Source organism: Ovis canadensis, chromosome 18 (genome assembly GCF_042477335.2).
Source record: "Ovis canadensis isolate MfBH-ARS-UI-01 breed Bighorn chromosome 18, ARS-UI_OviCan_v2, whole genome shotgun sequence".
Classification (NCBI taxonomy): domain Eukaryota; kingdom Metazoa; phylum Chordata; class Mammalia; order Artiodactyla; family Bovidae; genus Ovis; species Ovis canadensis.
The window spans coordinates 58,945,845-58,965,813 of NC_091262.1; the positions used below are offsets into that span (position 1 = coordinate 58,945,845).

Below are 19,969 nucleotides of genomic sequence, written 5' to 3' on the forward strand. Positions count from 1 at the left end.
TGTTGTAAATAAACTATATTATTTCTTTTAACAACTTTATACCAATGTAATAGTCTTGACTATAAATAATTTTATTAAACTTGATTAGTTTAATGAAAAGTTGACTTAAATGATCATATCATTGACTTAAATTTTCATTAACATTTATCTGATGCATTCAAAATGCTTAATGTAACATACTCTTACATTAATTATATTATTCTTACTTGCACTTTGGTCCAGCTTTTTCACCAACCTTTAAAAAATTTTCATAATTAATCATTGCTTCTTCTCCAATCATGGGTGGTGTCTGGTGCTTGTCCAGCAAAAACCATAAGTTCTTAGGAGAATTGCAAAATTTTAAGATATTTAAGATGTTATTATCAACAGAACAAAAAATTTTAAAAATAGTTTTAAAATGTGTTATTTCCATTAAAATGATAGACTACTGTCTATCACTGGGGCTTCCCTGATAGCTCAGTTGGCAAAGAATCCACCTGCAGTGCAGGAGACCCCAGCTCAATTCCTGGGTCAGGAAGATCCACTGGAGAAGGGATTGGCTACCCACTCCAGTATTCTTGGGCTTCCCTTATGGCTCAGCTGGTAAAGAACCCACTTGCAGTGTGGGAGACCTGGGTCTGATCCCTGGGTTGGAAAGATCCCCTGGACAAGGGAAAGGCTACCCACACCAGTATTCTGGCCTGGAGAATTCCATGGACTGTATAGTCCACAGGGTCACAAAGAGTCGGACATGACCGAGCGACTTTCACTTTCACTGTAGGGTCAAACTGCAAGGGTTAAAATCCCAGCCCTGTCTTTAATCTTGGATGGTGGACTTAAGCTTCTTGTGTTTCAAATCTCATTTGTAAAGTAGGGATAACAGTCCCTACGTCATACAGCTATATGGATAAAAGAGGAACTGTATATGAAAATTTTAGAACTTAGTAAGCACTCAATAAATGCTAGCTATTTTTATTATGTTATCAGTAATCAAAGGATAAAGAAGATGATATTCTTCTTAATATGACTCCCTACAATAGTGGTTCTCAACTTTGGCCTCACATTAAAATTACCTATGGACTTTAAAAAACAAGACAAAACTCTCCTTGGGACACATAAGCTTTGCAGTTGATTCTGGTGGGAATCATCACTTCAGAGCCTGTGCTTTCAGCCACTTGGCACTACTGTCTCCATTTAGGTGCCCTGGGATCCCACATGACACACGTAGTACAAATAGGAAACGGCCAAGAATTATTCCATTCTTACCTGTAATTCTTCATTATCCAATAGTTCCCTGCTTTTCCTTTGCAGAAAGACAGCTCTGGATTCTTCTCTTAATTTCTGTAGTAACACTTCATCTTCAGCTGGCAGCTAAAAATGCACTGCAGTTAATTTCTACACTTAAATTCTAGACCATTGGATTATGCAAAATGTATCACTTCATGGCAAATTGATGGGGGAACAATGGAAATAGTGACAGATTTTATTTTTGGGGGCTCCAAAATCACTGCAGACAGTGACTGCAGCCATGAAATTAAAAGACGCTTGCTCCTTGAAAGAAAAGCTATGACCAACCTAGACAGCATATTAAAAAGCAGAAACATTGCTTTGCCAACAAAGGTCTGTCTAGTCAAAGCTATGGTTTTTTCAGTAGTCAGGTATGGATGTGAGAGTTGGACTACAAAGAAAGCTGAGCACCTAAGAACTGATGCTTTTGAACTATGGTGTTGGAGAAGACTCTTGAGAGTCCCTTGGACTGCAAGGAGATCAAACCAGTCAACCCTAAAGGAAATCAGTCCTGAATATTCATTGGAAGGACTGATGCTGAAGCTGAAGCTCCAATACTTTGGCCACCTGATGTGAAGAAATGACTCATTGGCAAAGACCCTGATGCTGGGAAAGATTGAAGGCAGGAAGAGAAGGGGACGACAGAGGATGAGATGGTTGGATGGCGTCACCGACTCGACGGACATGAGTTTGAGTAAGCTCCAGGAGTTGGTGATGGACAGGGAAGCCTGGCGTGCTTGCAGTCCATGGGGTCACAAAAAGTCAGACACAATTGAGTGACTGAACTGAACTGATCTGGTCTAAAAAACTATATATGCAACTGTCTCAAAAGTACTTTTTGTATCTCAATTTTGCTTGACTTCAAGTCATCATTTATCTAAAAAGTTCATTTAACAAAAAGAGATCCACAGAGAGTTCAGTGATCAGCAAGGCCAGTTCTGCCTGGAAAAAGCTAACCATCTAGCCCAAGTTTCTTTTTTTTGATCCAGAGTTTACTTAAATATAAACACATTTAGTATGTGTCCACAATATATCAAACATCAATACACACATTCTAATTTAATCCTACTAGCCCTGTGTGATGGATTTCATCACACTCAGTTTAGAGGTAAGGAAATCAAGGGCTGGATGACTATCAAGAATTCATATGCAATTAATCAGTCCCAGACCCAAGATTTAAATCTTCGGAGTTCCAGTCTATTTTAATTTTTTATGAGTTGTTTTCTTTGGTTCCTTGTTCCCCTATATCCTCATGTCCTAATGTTAATGACTTGCCCAAAGTTGTGCAACTAGAGTAATAAAACATGCATCTGGGTCTTCTGACATCAGGGATTCAGTGTATTTCCTCTCTCCATCTCATTTCCATTACTGGGTAGTTAGGTTATCTCTCCCTTAAGCAGACTTCAATGCTACTTCCTAGTGACTGCTAGGAGTAAAGTACTATGACAGATAATCAACGGAAGATAACCATCCCCAAACTAAATGTATCAGAATGTGTCATGCTTACTTTCCTTTATGACCCACCACTTTTTCTATTTTCTCAATGTAGCCCAAGTTTCACTTTATATTCATAGAACCGTTCCCAGTGTAACCTTAGCCTGATACAGAATTAAATCAGGACTAGCTGAAGAGCGACTTTTAGCCAAGTATGCCTGGTGAGATTGGATCACCTTACTTCTCACAGATGGTCAAGCCAAAGTCTAACTAATTGGCCTCCAAGGCAGAGGTTCTGCTTATTGTGGTGATTCCCCTAAGCTGGGCTTTAAAATGACTCATCCCAACAACTTCAAATAATTTGCTTTGAGAATTTCTTCTTTCTTTTATGTATCTTTGCCCCATCAAATGTAGCTGTGTAATCCATACTCCAAATTCGGGGCTATGATTTTACTTTATTTCTAAGAACGAAGATGCCATCCTTTCCCATCAAAGAGGATGGAGAAGGAATAAGCATCAGAAGGTGAGGCTGGGGTTGAGACAGGAACTGTGTGCCAGTGGCTAGTCAACCAGCTAACCAGCCAAGGAGAGAAGTGGTGACCAAAGGTGACAGGTAGTTTCTCTGAAGCAGTGGAGTGGATGGAGAAGAAGAAACCAGGGCAAGAACATCCCACAAGTCCATATCTGCAGACCAGCAACCATTTGGGATCTAGAAGAGGTCAGAGAAGAGACAGAAATAGGGGAAAAGGGGATTCCCTCAGGAACCACAAGGGGACAGCTGGTATTGGAAATACAGGAAAGTGGAGTCCTGGGAATGGAGTGATGTCAGCATCTGAGGGCTCCTTCTGGGTTAGTAAGATAACAATTTCACAATCCTGATTACATGAGATAATGAACATAAAATGTTCTGAAGTAGGTGGACACTCAATAAATGTCAATTCCCTTCCCACTCCCTCAGACTACAAACAATTCTCAGTTGTCTAACTGCCTTTGATTAAGAAAGTATGAAATGCACAAAAGCAAAAAGAAAAGTATGTATGCAGTGGCCTCTTTTTTGTTAAACACACACATAAAAATCTTTGTTTATGCCTCTGGCATTAGCTGCTTTTCCACAACAAACATGGATTAGTCTCATAATTTTTCAAGGGCTGGGAGACACAGTATTACAAAAAAAGTTTGCAGTAAAATGATTCAAATGAAAAAAGTGTGTACTTGAAGAAATAAGTTAAAATTATCTGGATAATCCACTTATATCAATACCTCACTTACCTTAATGCAAGTAAAACATAATATTTACTTTCTTTGCAAATAATGTTATAATTAATTGAGTTTAGAAGGCAATAGGTTTAAGAGACATTCAGCTAAAATTCCAAAGTTAACTTTATGATGGTAGCTACACTTTCCACAATACTAAATAGGTCTTATTGTTTTCAGTAGCCTTCGACTTTAGCTATAAATAGCTTTCTGAAAGTCTTACTGTTTTATCTACAATGCTCTTCAAAGCCTTCTTTTACCATTTTGGCACAAAGAAACATATAATTAAGTATAGCTCTTAAAGTTTTCCATTCTCAATCTATTTTTCAGTTTAGCCTTGAGCAAAACATTTTATACCATATGAGTAAAAGACAAAGTTAAAAATTATGACCAACCAAGTAAATCTAAGTCTTATACAAAGCCTGACAACAGAACCCAATAGAATACCACAACTAATATCCATAATAAAAATTAGGAAGAAAGAACTTAAAAAAAGTGGCAAGCAGCAACTTTGTGTTCTTATACCAATTTATATGAAAAACTAAGATTTAACCAGGTCAAAAATAATAAGGTCAACTATAATAAAACAATATACAAAATTTAAAATATAATCAATTTATCTATTTATAAAATAAAAGATTTTTATCCCATTTAAAAAAATTATACTTAATTTATAAACTCTGCAAGACATTTGCTTAGATATCACTTACCCTGTAATAAAACCGAGGAATGGTCTTATAGAATTCGTTTGTGTTTTTTCTACCTCCTTTCCATTCTGAGTAATACTTGGTAAATAAATCCATTTCTTCATCTTTTAACTCTTGTTCACTTTTTTTTTCTGGTAACAAAACAGATTAAGGAGGGAAAGAACTTTTAAAATCAGACAACATTTTTTTCAAGACATCTATATACTATGCTCTAATTATAGCACAAAAAAGGCCTTCACAATTGTGTTTAGATACTAAGCATCTATTAACTTTCTTAAAATACCAAGAATCACTATCTTCCACTGAAATAGCCTCTTCTACATCTTCAACAAGTTCTCAGATGCTCCTACTTCTTATCACTGTACTTGCTCTTCCTCAAGTCACTGCCTCTCCTATAGACCTGACATGTTCTAATTCATTTAATCAAAAGTACTCACTGAGCACATACAACTCAGTATCAAACAAAATATCCAATCAAAAATTGGGCATAAGATCTAAATAGACATTTCTCCAAAGAAGACATACAGATGGCCAACAGGCACATGAAAAGATGCTCAACACTGCTACTTATTAGAAAAGTGCAAGTCAAAATTACAATGAGATCTCACTTCACATCAGTTGGAATGGCCATCATCAAAAAGTCCACAAATAATAAAAGCTGGAGAGGGTGCTGAGAGAAGGGAACCCTCCAGCACTGGTGATGGGAATTTAAACTGATAGCCACTATGGAGAACAGTATTAAGGTTCGTTAGAAAAGTAAAAATAGAGTTACCATATGATCTAGCAATCCCAGTTCAGTTCAGTTCAGTAGCTCAGTCGTGTCCGACTCTCTACGACCCCATGAATCACAGCACGCCAGGCCTCCCTGTCCATCACCAACTCCCGGAGTTCACTCAGACTCACGTCCATTGAGTCTGTGATGCCATCCAGCCATCTCATCCTGGGTCGTCCCCTTCTCCTCCTGCCCCCAATCCCTCCCAGCATGAGTCGTTTCCAATGAGTCAACTCTTCACATGAGGCGGCCAAAGTACTGGAGTTTCAGCTTTAGCATCATTCCTTCCAAAGAAATCCCAGGGCTGATCTCCTTCAGAATGGATTGGTTGGATCTCCTTGCAGTCCAAGGGACTCTCAAGAGTCTTCTCCAACACCACAGTTCAAAAGCATCAATTCTTCGGCGCTCAGCTTTCTTCACAGTCCAACTCTCACATCCATACATGACCAGTGGAAAAACCATAGCCTTGACTAGACGGACCTTAGTCGGCAAAGTAATGTCTCTGCTTTTGAATATACTATCTAGGTTGGTCATAACTTTTCTTCCAAGGAGTAAGCGTCTTTTAATTTCATGGCTGCAGTCACCACCTGCAGTGATTTTAGAGCCCCCAAAAATAAAGTCTGACACTGTTTCTACTGATTCCCCATCTACTTCCCATGAAGTGATGGGACCGGATGTCATGATCTGAGTTTTCTGAATGTTGAGCTTTAAGCCAACTTTTTCACTCTCATCTTTCACTTTCATCAAGAGGCTTTTTCGCTCCTCTTCACTCTCTGCCATAAGGGTGGTGTCATCTGCATATCTGAGGTTACTGATATTTCTCCCAGCAATCTTGATTCCAGCTTGTGTTTCTTCTAGTCCAGCGTTTCTCATGATGTACTCTGCATAGAAGTTAAATAAGCAGGGTGACAATATACAGCCTTGACGTACTCCTTTTCCTATTTGGAACCAGTCTGTTGTTCCATGTCCAGTTCTAATTGTTCCTTCCTGACCTGCATACAGACTTCTCAAAAGGCAGGTCAGGTGGTCTGGTATTCCCATCTCTCTCAGAATTTTCCACAGTTTATTGTGATCCACACAGTCAAAGGCTTTGGCATAGTCAATAAAGCAGAAATAGATGTTTTTCTGGAACTCTCTTGCTTTTTCCATGATCCAGCGGATGTTGGCAATTTGATCTCTGGTTCCTCTGCCTTTTCTAAAACCAGCTTGAACATCAGGGAGTTCATGGTTCACGTATTGCTGAAGCCTGGCTTGGAGAATTTTGAGCATTACTTTAGTAGCATGTGAGATGAGTGCAATTGTGCGGTAGTTTGAGCATTCTTTTGCATTGCCTTTCTTTGGAATTGGAATGAAAACTGACCTTTTCCAGTCCTGTGGCCACTGCCCACTCCTGTATATATATCTTAAGGTAACTATAATTTGAAAAGATACATGCACTCTATAGTTCACTGCAGCCCTATTTACAACAGGCAAGACATGGAAGCAACCCAGATGTCCATCAACATATGAATAGCTAAATATGTGGTGTGTGTGTGTGTGTATATACATGTACACATACATACATACAATGGAATATTACTTAGTCATAAGGATGAAATAATGACATCTACAACAATAAGGATAGACTTAGAGATTATCATAATAAGTCAGAGAAAAATAAATATCATCAGTTCAGTTCAGTTGCTCACTCGTGTCCGATTCTTTGTGACCCCATGAACTGCAGTATGCCAGGCCTCCCTCTCCATCACCAACTCCCAGAGTCCACCCAAACCCATGTCCATTGTGTTGGTGATGCCATCCAACCATCTCATCCTCTGTCGTCCCCTTCTCCTCTTGCCCTCAATGTTTCCCAGCATCAGAGTCTCTTCAAATGAGTCAGCTCTCCGCATCAGGTGGCCAAAATATTGGAGTTTCAGCTTCAACATCAGTCCCTCCAATGAACACCCAGGACTGATCTCCTTTAGGATGGACTGGTTGGATCTCCTTGCAGTCCAAGGGACTCTCAAGAGTCTTCTCCAACACCACAGTTCAAAAGCATCAATTCTTCTGCACTCAGCTTTCTTCACAGTCCAACTCTCACATCCATACATGACCACTGGGAAAACCACAGCCTTGACTAGACAGACCTTTGTTGGCAAAGTAATGTCTCTGCTTTTTAATATGCTGTCTAGGTTGGTCATAACTTTCCTTCCAAGGAGCAAGTATCTTTTAATTTCATGGCTGCAATCACCATCTGCAGTGATTTTGGAGCCCAGGAAAGTAAAGTCAGCCACTGCTTCCACTGTTTTCCCATCTATTTGCCAAGAAGTGATGGGACCAGATGCCATGATCTTAGTGTTCTGAATGCTGAGTTTTAAGCCAACTTTTTCACTCTCTTCTTTCACTTTCATCAAGAGAATCTTTAGTTATTCTTCACTTTCTCCCATAAGGGTTGTGTCACCTGCATATCTGAGGTTATTGACATTTTTCCTGGCAATCTTGATTCCAGCTTGCGCTTCCTCCAGCCCAACGTTTCTCATGATATACTCTGCATATAAGTTAAATAAGCAGGTGACAATATACAGCCTTGACGTACTCCTTTTCTTATTTGGAACCAGTCTGTTGTTCCATGTCCTGTTCTAACTGTTGCTTCATGATCTGTATACAGGTTTCTCAAGAGGCAGGTCACATGGTCTGGTATTCCCGTCTCAGAATTTTCCACAGTTGATTGTGATCCACACAGTCAAAGGCTTTGGCATAGTCAATAAAGCAGAAATAGATGTTTTTCTGGAACTCTCTTGCTTTTTCGATGATCCAGCAGATGCTGGCAATTTGATCTCTGGTTCCTCTGCCTTTTCTAAAACCAGCTTGAGCATCTGGAAGTTCACAGTTCATCTATTGCTGAAGTCTGGCTTGGAGAATTTTGAGCATTATTTTACTAGTGTGTGAGATGAGTGCAATTGTGCAGTAGTTTGAGCATTCTTTGGCATTACCTTTCTTTGGGATTGGAATGAAAACTGACCTTTTCCAGTCCTGTGGCCACTGCTGAGTTTTCCAAACTTGTTGACATATTGAGTGCAGCACTTCCACAGCATCATCTTTTAGAATTTGAAATAGCTCAATTGGAATTCCATCGCTTCCACTAGCTTTGCTCGTAGTGATACTTCCTAAGGCCCACCTGACATCATACTATCTCTCTTATATGTGGAATATTTTAAAAATAGATACAAATAAACTTATTTACAAAACAGAAAGACTCAGACATAGGAAACAAACTTATGGTTACCAAAACCTCGCTGCACTTCAACCTCACTGAGATCTTTGATTCTATGATTTTCTCAAAAGTTTTCCCTCTTCCTGGTCTCACTTCCTTCTCAATATGCCTGTAGTTCTTTTCCTGAAACTCTTCTGCCAGCATTTCTCCTATATCTGGATTTGCCTTTTTTTAAATAACTGTGTTGGAGAAAACTGCTGAACTATGTAAACATTTGGTCCCACAAATTTATTTCATGGTAGTTAATAACTCAGCCTCTCAAAACCACCAAAACATATTTTATTTGCCCTTGAGGTCCTCTTGCTTATTCCTCTTGGTGACTGACTGTTCCAAACTTTCACTGCATTTCTCAAACCTGCTCTGTTCACCCTCAACAGATGAGAATCCCGCTCATTTCACCAACAACTGAGTATACTGGGCATGCCTGGGTCCTCAGTCGCTTCATCTGTGTCTGACTCTTTGTGACCCCATGAACTGCAGCATGCCAGGCTCCCCTGTCCTTCACTATGTCCCAGAGTTTGCTCAAACTCATGTCCATTGAATTGGTGATGTCATCCAACCATCTCATCCTCTGTCACCCCCTTCTCCTGCTTTCAATCTTTCCTAGCATCTGAGTCTTTTCCAATGAGTCTACTCCTTACATGAGGTGGGCAAAGTATTGGAGCTTCAGCTTCAGCATTAGTCCTTCCAATGAACATTCAGGGTTGATTTCCTTACCTTACTACTTTCCTTCACCTTACTACTCTTCTTCTAATTCCTTATTTCCAACTCAGTAAGTGGTACTACGATCAACTGAGCCCAAATCCCAAGAGTCACTCTTATTCTGCTACTGCTGCTAAGTTGCTTCAGTCGTGTCTGACTCTGTGCAACCCCACAGACGGCAGCCCATCAGGCTCCGCCGCCTGGGATTCTCCAGGCAAGAACACTGGAGTGGGTTGCCATTTCCTTCTCCAATGCATGAAAGTGAAAAGTGAAAGTGAAGTCGCTCAGTCATGCCTGACTCTTAGCGACCCCATGGACTGCAGCCTACCAGGCTCCTCCATCCATGGGATTTTCCAGGCAAGAGTACTGGAGTGGGGTGCCATTGCCTTCTCTGCACTCTCATTCTACCATTCACCTATTCTAGGGATATACAAGTATATGTGTGAGTGGATGAGTGCATACACACATGTGTCTTTCCAGAGTCAGGGATACTGACTCTCACTGAGATAAAATTGAACAACAACAACAAAAAAAATTGAAGAAGGTATACAGATATCCAGACAAAAGAGCATTCCAGACAAAAGAAACAGCCAGTGCCAAGACACGAAAATGGGAGTATGCCTGGTGTATGCAGGGAAGGGGGAGGAGGCCAGTGAGCTGCAGCAGAAAGAGCCAGTGGGAATAGCAGATGAGGGAGAGCAGATAAAGAGTAGATAGGAAATACTGGAGGATTGGAGGTTTAGGAGGTGAGAGAAGGAACTGCCTTGGAGTGTAGGAGAGTCAATATCTAGGGACACACGAAAGAAGTGTAGCTGAATGACTGCAACATCTACTTTAGCTTCAGTTCAGTTCAGTTCAGTTCAGTCGCTCAGTCGTGTCCGACTCTTTGCGACCCCATAAACCGCAGCACGCCAGGCCTCCCTGTCCATCCCCAACTCCCGGAGTTCACTCAGACTCACGCCCATCGAGTCAGTGATGCCATCCAGCCATCTCATCCTGGGTCGTCCCCTTCTCCTACCCCCAATCCCTCCCAGCATCAGAGTCTTTTCCAATGAGTCAACTCTTCGCATGAGGTGGCCAAAGTACCGGAGTTTCAGCTTTAACATCTAGTGGACATGAATTAAAAGTGAGACAATTCAGCTGCCCTGGATGGAGGTGTGGAATAGGAATGATAGATTTAACCAGACTGATTAACCAACAAGTGTGAAGTAGAGGGAAAGAGACAAGGAAAAACGGATTATGAAGTCTAAAATGGGCAAGGAGGGAAGTAAAAAGTGTGACAATAAAAAGGCGGGTAAGAGCAACTGTAGGATCGAAGGGTTGTTGGCACCGCGACTTTGAATTATCCCTCACAAGTCGAGGTCAGGACCAAGCAAGTGATTGTCTAGGTAGCTTTTCATTCCTGCAAATCCCCTCCCAGAGAAGTGTAGGTCAAACCCCTCTGGATCGGTCAACCACATCCCAGGCAGCCTCTTTTGTCAGGAGAGGTTTTACCAAAGGTGCTGTTCCTCCCCATCCATCGTCCCCCCCCAGGTCCCTGGGGCCAGGCTCTCTCAGCGGGCGGCTCCTCCCAAACTCACTGTTTGGACTGGTGCTGGGTGTCGCTAACCGCCGGCGAAGAATTTCTTTCCAGTCCATGGCTGATTCCGGCCCACCAGTTCCCGCATTTGCTGTTTACTAACCGCTCCACCCACTGCCAGCTCCGGCGTCAACGCCGCCCAGTCCCGTAAAAAGTCATGAAGGCCGCGTAACTGCCATCTTGGACGCGGGCGGAAGTGGGGTAAATCGATCCCAGAGGCCACTGCGGAGAATACCACGATCAGGCCAACGGTAGGGACGCGGTCACAACAGGGAGGGCAGACGTGAAAAAGAAAAGCTGCTTCCTTAAAGCAGCTTCCCAGCCTCACCATGCTTGATTCTAAAGGCGCCGGATAAGGGAGCCCGCGCTTTTATTTCATCTTGGCCCTTTGACACTTGTGCGTCACGTGACCCAGGGGTTCCTTTGGCTCCTCCGGCTGGATGGAAGAGCTTTCTAATTTCACAGTTTCTTTTCATTGTTTATTGCGGATATCTGGAGGCTTTAGATGCTCCCTGAATGTAATAGGTGGGCTCAGCAGCCGCCTGTGCCCCCTCCTGCCATTAAAAGGTTCACAAGTCGCCTTTTCTCGCCTCCAGGCGGGACCGAACGCCTGCGACCAGCTTAGCCACGCCTCTGCGGCAGGGGCCGTCGCGGTGCATTGTGGACGCCGTAGTTTCGCCGCTAATGGTTGCACACAGCGTGAGTGATGAGGTGGGTGACTGAATCTAGTGAACTTCGTTTGTGACCGACCCGTACACAGAGGGGTTGCCCTCGTGGACTTCTCTTCCTTACTTGTGTCTCTGGCTCGGCTCTCTTAACCGCCCCTTCTCATTCCCCCATTTGAAGAGTTTGGCGGCCAGGGCCCCTAGGCTTGGGCTCTAGCCTCTTCCTAGGCTACGGATGGGCCTGAGGTAGGAGGCTTCCGACTCCTCGCCCCTTATGCAGTCTGTCTCCTATGGGTTCCTGTTCCTTTTCAAGAAGAGGGGTGTTCCGCGTGAGTCAGCTGGCGGGTCTTTGTGCTTTTTCCCTCAGGATCGCTGACTGGAATATAAGAGGCAGCAGAGGATTCCTGCTCTGACTCCTAGTCCTGGAACTTGCGAGAGAGGTTGGATATCCCCATACCTTTGTTTAATGGAGAGAACTCAACCAAGCTTCGTTGCTGCTAGCTCCCAAAGCATTCGATTTGTGAGAAGCTGAAAATCGCCTTGTAGAAAGTTGCCCTTCGATTCTCCGCCCCCAGCCACCAGCCTGCAGAAGTTGGGGCTTTTTGAACATCTTTCTCACAATCTAGTGCTGATTTAACTGCATAATGACTTTCTATTTCGCTGGTCTTCGAAGCTTTCCTAAGCTTTGGAAGAGCAACTCATACCTTGGGCTAAGTTCAAGTCATTCTTACCAGAGAGAGAGACTCTTTCTCAAAGACTGTTATGGCATCAGGAATCAAGAGAAGTGGTTTTCTGTGAAAACGATGTCTGCACAAAATACGAAAGCAATGAACCTGCTGATTGCCAAGGCCAGATGTGTCAGGAAACTAGATGAGGGTAGTAATAAGCAAGTTTCTGCTGATTCTTCTCACATGTTTGCAGCTGGAGCAGCTAAGAAGAGATCACAGATGAATCCTTCTAGTAAAACTCCTGTCTTGCCACCTGTGAAGAACATGATCCAGCTCCCAACAAAACCTTTGAACTCAGAGGAGTGGGATAAACTTAAGGAAGAGTTCAAAGAAAAGGCTAACTTTGAAAATTGGATTATTTTGCAGATGGTTAAATGCCATAGCTCTCTAGATGTGGCCAAATCTGTGCTGGCCTGGGTAGCTGCAAAAAACAATGGTATTGTAGGTTATGATTTACTGGTCAAGTATTTGTATCTCTGTGTTTTTCATAAGCAGACATCAGAAATTATTGATGTCTATGAAATCATGAAAGCCAGATACAAGCGTTTAGAATCTGGAGCCTACACTCTTCTCATGCGGGGATTAATCTATACAGACAGATGGAGAGAGGCCTTGCTGCTGTTAGAAGACCTCAAAAAAGTCATGATTCCTTCAAAAAAGAACTATGATGACTGTATCCAGGGAGCCCTGTTTCATCAAGATGTAAATGTAGCTTGGAATTTGTATCAGGAGTTGTTAAATCATGATATTGTTCCTATGTTGGAAACTTTAAAAGCCTTCTTTGATTTTGGAAAAGACATGAAAGATGATCAGTATTCAAACAAACTGCACAACATTCTTTTGTATTTAAGAAATAATCAACTTTATCCTGGGGAGTCTTTTGCACACAGTATAAAAACATGGTTTGAGAGGTAATTTTGATTTCTGTTTATATGTGTATTTTTATTTTAATACTGATATCTAAAAGTAGCCTTTTCCTTTTTTTTTTTAAAATTAGTTGCTGAGGATTGTTCTATTCAGATTATACTTTTTTTCGCTTAGTAAGATTGTTTCCCCTTAAGACAGTTTTCTTTCTCTTTGAAAAACCTGTTGTGATAATCTCTGCTCATCACATAAAAGGGAGATTATAGAACACTTGTTGTTTTTATGTATTTTTTCCTATTAGAAGGTTCATTTGTTTTCTGAGGTGTCTAGTATATGAGTATTTACAAATAGCACTTGTGGCTGGAGTTCATTGCAAGAAAACTGGAGCTGTCTTTGGGTCATATTACTATTTTCAGAAGTTCTTCTGAAACTTAATTGTGATTGGTATAATGTATATAATGCTATATATATTCTGTTTACTGTCTGCATTTCACCAACTTGAGTAGTTAGAGCAGAGAGAGGGATTCTGCTTAAACCTCATATGCATTAAAAAAGAAAATCTTCACATACCTATTTGACTGCTCTCTCCAAAACTCTCTCCTTTGCTTTCCTTCATGTTATCAGCTTGATGATGTTCTTTTGTTCTTTATTTCTTTACTGCTAATTTGCCTCAGGCTTTTTCCTACAGGTTCTTTCCTTTCATCTCTGCTTTTCTCTTGCTTTTCTACTGTATGTTATTTTTACAGAGCTTTGCAGTAGCAATCATGGTTAATTATCTTTCTTACCACATTTATTGAATATCTGCAGAGGAACTAGATAGTGACAGTCTTTGAAGGCCAAGGATCTTGGATTTTATTCTCTTATCAAGAATGCTGATCTTGAAGTAGTTTATAAAAGATGATGCCAAAGCAGTGAGAAAAGATTAGACAGGGATTAAGATTTGAAACAGGGAGATCTGTTTGGAGGCAATTGTAGATTTGAGTAAGGGATGATGAGATCTTGAATTAAGAAAGGAGAAAGGAGAGAAGGCAGTAGAATTTATAGAATCAATGAGGCTTCCCTGGTGGCTCAGTGGTAAAGAATCCACCTGCCAGTGCTGGAAACATGGGTTGGATCCCTGATCTGAGGAGATCCCACAGGCCACAGAGCAGCTAAGCCCTTGCACCACAACTAACTAGAGCCTGTGAGCTGCAACTACTGATGCTGCACACTCTAGAGCCCATGCTCCACAAAGAGAAGCCACCACAGAGAGGAGTCCTTGCCCACGGCAACTAGCGAGTTTCCCGTGCTCGCTGCAACTGGAGAAAAGCCCATGCAGCATCAAAGACCCAGCACAGCTCCCCCACCAAAAAAAAATGATGGCAGTGTATGAACGAGGAACGAAGAAAGGATAAGTTGATTGAGCAAATAAATGAGTAAGTAGTTTTGAATGCCTCCAGTTTTAGACTAAGCACTGTGGGTGTTTTGTGATGTAAGATCTATTATAATGGCATTCATGAGGTAGTTGGGAATGCAATAGTAGTTATCTAAGAGTGGTGTATAAAATTTGATAGTGTAAGAGAAAGAATGGGTCACGAACAGTATCTGGCAGCTTTATGGAGAAGGTTAGAGTTGAGTTTTTTCTTTTAATTTGGCTGTGCTGGGTCTTAGTTGCAGCATGTGGAAACTAGTTCCCTGACCAGGGATAGAACCTGGGCCTCCTGCATTGGGACTGCGGTCTTAGCCACTTGACCATCAAGGAAGTCCCTAGAGTTGAGTTTTGTGTAGAAGTTATAGCTCCTTTCTGGGTAGGTCCTGTGAAGGTAAATTTAGACTTAAAGATGAGAGTCAGATGATGAGAGAAGAAACAAAGAGAAGGAGGTCCAGAGTAGTGTACCATCGCTGTCTAAGCATCCACTCTTCTAATCGAACTGTTCTAAGAAACTATCCCAAACTTTTCAGAGCTCTTTCCTACAATTAATATCTCTTCAGTAGGGATTTGACCCTCTGGTGATTTGGGTTTGCAATTTTTTTGTAGTATTCCTGGAGAACAATGGAAAGGACAATTCACCACAATCCAGCAAAGGTAAAGACCAATGTTTTATTTTTAATCTTTCAATTCAGCTTTAGTAGGTTGTGTTGCTACTAGTTAAAAAGAATTTAAGAACATTTTAGAAATAGGATAGATTAAGTTACTTAGAAGGTCATATTTCGCATTTCGAGAATTTGCAGTATCCAAAATCGTTTTCTTGGTAGGTGCTGTGAGCCTGGTGTGATTTCTCTGACATGTTTTCCCTACAAATTTGGGCCCAGTTGTGTTTTAAGAATGACTTTTAAAACTTTATCTGGAGGTCAGCAGTCTACTCTTTTGGCTTTTTCTGGGACACTAATTTGTTGTATTGTCTGGGTTACAAAAAATGAGATGTGTATGATAATCACAAAGGTTATGATGTTCTTTTTCTAAATTACCTTCAAATTTTCTCGTGTCCTAGAATTATTCATTTTAGAAAAAGTTTTTTTCCTGGGACATTCTTTAACACATTCAATTATAATTACAGTGGTCAGTGTTTGGGCTGTGGAAAAACTGTAGAGTCTATTCACCTGAGTTCGGAAGAGTATGAATTTCTCAAGGAAAAAATCATGAGGGATGTGATAGATGGAGGTGACCAATACAAAAAGACGACACCTCAGGTGAGTCTGGGACAGGTCTTTAACTTCATTCTTGGATTGCTTGTCTGGAGCAGAGGCTGACAATTTTTTTCTCTAAAAGACTAGATAGTAAATGTTTTAGATTTTGTGGGCCGTAATGTCTCTGATGCAACTTTTCTACTCTGCTATTGTAGTGAAAACAGCCACAGACAATACATAAATGAATACAGTAAAACTGTGTTCATGAAGATAAGTCATGGGCTGGATTTTTTCGGCTGGCCATAGTTGCCAACCCTTAGGAGAGATTGCTTTAGACTTTCATGGAATAATTGGGTTAGACTATCATCCACCTGTTGAGCTCAATTCTGTTTCATCTGGGCACAAGTGCTCAATAGATGGTTATTCTTTGTGTAAGTGCTTCCAAAAGATGTTTTTAATAAAATTCCTTGGAAATATAGGTTTCTCATAAGTTTTCTAGTCAAGAGAGTCTAAGATAACTTGACAAAATTATATCCAAGTCGTCTTCATATTGAATTTGTTTATTCTTGAAGTCATTCTTAATAGATGTATTTTGCTAATCTTCAGTATTTTATGCCAGTTTACTAAGATTAAGTTGACGTAAAATGCTTTTACCTTGAGGAGAGGCTGCCTGTCATCTTACTGAATGCTCTTTCTCCAAATACCAAATAAAAAGGAGAAGTGTAAAGGGTTCTGCCATCTCACTTTGACTTAAAATTGTAGAAAATGCTAATATGAAGACCTTTGATCCTCAGAATAAAGTCAAAATTGGGTCCTTGAAAACATCATGTTCATTTTATGGAACACCTTTTAGCTGACTTTACCGATAAAATTATAGTTAACATTTATTAAATGATGCTTGCTGCTGCTGCTGCTAAGTCTCTTCAGTCGTGTCTGACTCTGTGCCACCCCATAGACGGCAGCCCATCAGGCTTCCCCGTCCCTGGGATTCTCCAGGCAAGAACACTGGAGTGGGTTGCCATTTCCTTCTCCAATGCGTGAAAGTGAAGAGTGAAAGTGAAGTCGCTCAGTCGTGTCCGACTCTTAGCGACCCCATGGACTGCAGCCTACCAGGATCTTCCGTCCATGGGATTTTCCAGGCAAGAGTACTGGAGTGGGGTGCCATTACCTTCTATATTCATTATCTTATATCTTATTTCATCTTCACCCTACCCTGTAAGATGTTGGTTTATTTCTGTATTACAGATAGAGTGATTAAGACTTTGCGAGGTTAAATCTGCCCTAGGAGGCTCCACTAATAAAATTAGTTCATAGTGACCCCCGCATTTTTGCCTTTACACTCTGCTGCCTCTCATTGAACAAAAATTTAGTTTGTAGTTCTGTATGTACTTGACAGCTGACTGGCTGTAGCAGTTCTTAATGCCTTGGGAATTTCTGCCAGCTAAGCTGATTTAAACAAATTTCTTTCTCTCATCCAACATCTATTGAACATGTACATGTATCTTCTGAAGTAAATGTGAAGATAGATGCAGGATTGTGTAAATCATGCAGTTTGCTCCTAAAGACTTAACCATTTCTGTTGTGGGTTAGTTGAATATTCTTCCCATCCTCAACTTTTTATTTAATAAAAAAAGAAAACACAACAGACACATACTCTTCATCTAGAATAACCAGTTATTATTCCACATATGTTTTCTCGCTGTGTGTTTTTATAAACCATTTAAAAGTAAGTTTTAGACATATTACCTTAAATATATCAGTATGTATCTTTTTTTGTTTGGTTTTGGCTGCACCTCAGTTCCCCAGCCAGGGATTGAACTCGAGCCATGGCAGTGAAAGCAGAGTCCTAACCACTGGACCACCAGGGAACCCCTTGTATCTTCTAAGAATAAGAACATTCTGTGTAGCTAAATGCTGCTATCACATTTAAGAACCTTAACATTAATTTAGTGTCATTTTAGTAAAGACCACATATTCAAATTTTTCCAGTTCCCCCAAAATGTATTTTAAAACATTTTTCTCTTACCCAGGATTCAATCAAGATCACTCACTGCTTTTGGCTGTTCGTGTCTCTAAATCTGGAGCTCATCTCTCTGCCTTTTTTTGTTTTTATGACATTGATTTTTTATAAAGTCTAAGTGGTTTGTCTTGTTCAGGGCTTCTCATACTTTGTACCTCAGAGTCACTTGAGGATCTGTTGAAAATGCAAATTACGATTCACTTGTCCCAAGTGGAATCTGAGATTCTGTCTTCTGAACAAGCTGCCAGGTGATGGAATTCTGGTCTTTGGACCACTTTTGAGTAACAAGACTGTGGATTAATTGTCTGATTGCTTTCTCTGCATTAATTCAGTTTATAAGCTTTTGGGGTATATTACACAGACGATGCTGTGTGCTTCTTACTGCATTACAGCAGCCACATAATAGCAGGTTGCTCTCTATTGCTGATGCTCTTTGAGCGCTTGATTAAGGAGGCGACTGCCAGATATCTCCATTGCAAAGGCTCATTTTTTTCCCTTTATAATTTCCCTTTGTAATTTTTGTAATTAAAAGTTAAGTAATCTGTGGAGTAATAGTTCGAAACTATGCAGATATTCTGTAACCCATTAACACTTCACCCAGTGTTTTTTGCAACATGAAAATGAACTCTGCCTTTGGAAGGATGCAAAGTGATGATTTTCTGGTTATTTCATTGAAAAAAAAAATGGGGTTAGGTTTCATTACCATCATCATTCTTTTTGTTGCTCAAATTTTCCCAAATTTGGCCTGTGGGAACCTCTTGCAATCCAGCTTCTCTGTCTCTTTGACACCCTTTCATGCACTCCCCTCCAATATACACATCAATTTGGGGGCACTTCTATGCTTTCTGGCACAAGATGTCCTAGGCTTTTACCTTGAATAGCTTCTGCCTCAGTCATGGAATCACTAGTTGAATGCTTTTGTTTAACACTCTCAATGGCTAAACTCTTAGTGTCAGCATGTGGGATCTAGTTCCCTGATCAGGGATCAAATCTGGGCCCCGTACATTGGGAGCTTGGACTTAGCTGGACCAGAAGGGAAGTCCCCCATCATAATTCCTTTTTAATGATATCACTGTAAGTCTAGATTAATAGAAGGAAGATTTGTTAGTTTTCTTTCCTGACAGAGACTGAGACTCTGGAGCAAATCTTCTCCTTGGAGAGTGTTCTACTACGGAAGCTTCAGGCTCCAGACTGGTGAGATTAGTAAAGAATAATCATACATTTGGTTACCAGTAATTCACAAAGCAACTGAATATATTCACAGAAGGATTGGGACATTTTATGACAAGGGAAATTTTCTCCCTTTCTCTTTCCAGATGTTCTCCCCTTTCCCTCCTGTAGCTCCCCAAATCTGTATCCCATTTTTTATTTTTTGTCATCCACCTTTCATCTTAAGCTATTGATTTAACATAAGAACATTGCTACTATTTATGGAATGATTACCTTATGTCGAGCACTTTTAGGCCTGTTAAACTCATAGCACATAACAGTCTTGAAAGGACATCACCCATTTGAAGATGGGGAAGCTCAGGATCTGAACCATATCCATAGTTAACAGGCAGTGAAGGAAAACATATGGCTGGATTGGTTCGGGATTTAGCTTTTGTGCAATAGTATTCGTGAAGCAGAAGGGACAGACATGGATCCAGATCATTTCTGGTAGACTGAAGTAGTACCAACTGTTTCTGAGACGAAGTAAGTGAGTAAGTGTTAGTTGCTCAGTCATGCCCAACTCTTTGCTGCTGTTGTTATTCAGCTGACAAGTTGTGTCTGACTCTTTGTGACCCCATGGACTGCAGCATGCTAGCCTTCCCTGTCCCTCACCATCTCCCAGAGTCTGCCCAAGTTCATGTCCATTGAATCGGTGATGCCATCCAACCATCTTATCCTTTGTTGTCCTCTTCTGCCTTCAGTCTTTCCCAGCATCAGGGTCTCTTGCAGTGAATTGGCTCTTTGCATCAGGTGGCTGAAGTATTGGAGCTTCAGCTTCAGTTTCAGTCCTTCCAGTGAGTATTCAGGGTTTAGGAGACAAGAGAGACAAGTGGACTGGAGGCTCACTGAGGTTGGAGAGCAAGTATAAAGGGAGTGAGAGTGATCAGTGTCCATTAGGTATTTGAT

General features: G+C 40.9%; 2 protein-coding genes across 10 annotated transcripts in view; one reads left to right on the forward strand and one right to left on the reverse strand.

The window, feature by feature from the left end:
• The window catches only part of PPP2R3C (protein phosphatase 2 regulatory subunit B''gamma), a 28,166-nt gene extending 16,559 nt beyond the window's left edge, over positions 1-11,607 (reverse strand). The window contains exons 1-4 of the mRNA XM_069558732.1: positions 10,969-11,607; positions 4,665-4,792; positions 1,246-1,350; positions 207-319 (exon numbers count right to left, since the gene is read on the reverse strand). Of these exons, the coding sequence (XP_069414833.1) occupies positions 207-319; positions 1,246-1,350; positions 4,665-4,792; positions 10,969-11,026 (404 nt within the window). The 5' untranslated portion in view covers positions 11,027-11,607. The remainder of the gene's footprint in view (positions 1-206; positions 320-1,245; positions 1,351-4,664; positions 4,793-10,968) is intronic.
• Positions 11,145-19,969, forward strand: part of PRORP (protein only RNase P catalytic subunit) — a 135,401-nt gene continuing 126,576 nt past the window's right edge. For 5 of the 9 annotated variants that reach the window (XM_069558723.1, XM_069558715.1, XM_069558720.1 and 2 more), the window contains exons 1-5: positions 11,145-11,218; positions 11,564-11,678; positions 12,000-13,271; positions 15,242-15,289; positions 15,762-15,894. In XM_069558723.1, coding sequence (XP_069414824.1) covers positions 15,860-15,894 — 35 coding nt within the window. In that variant the 5' untranslated portion in view covers positions 11,145-11,218; positions 11,564-11,678; positions 12,000-13,271; positions 15,242-15,289; positions 15,762-15,859. Of the gene's footprint in view, positions 11,679-11,999; positions 13,272-15,241; positions 15,290-15,761; positions 15,895-19,969 lie in introns of all 9 variants that reach the window. The other 4 variants (XM_069558724.1, XM_069558716.1, XM_069558719.1 and 1 more) reach the window with 2 other exon arrangements.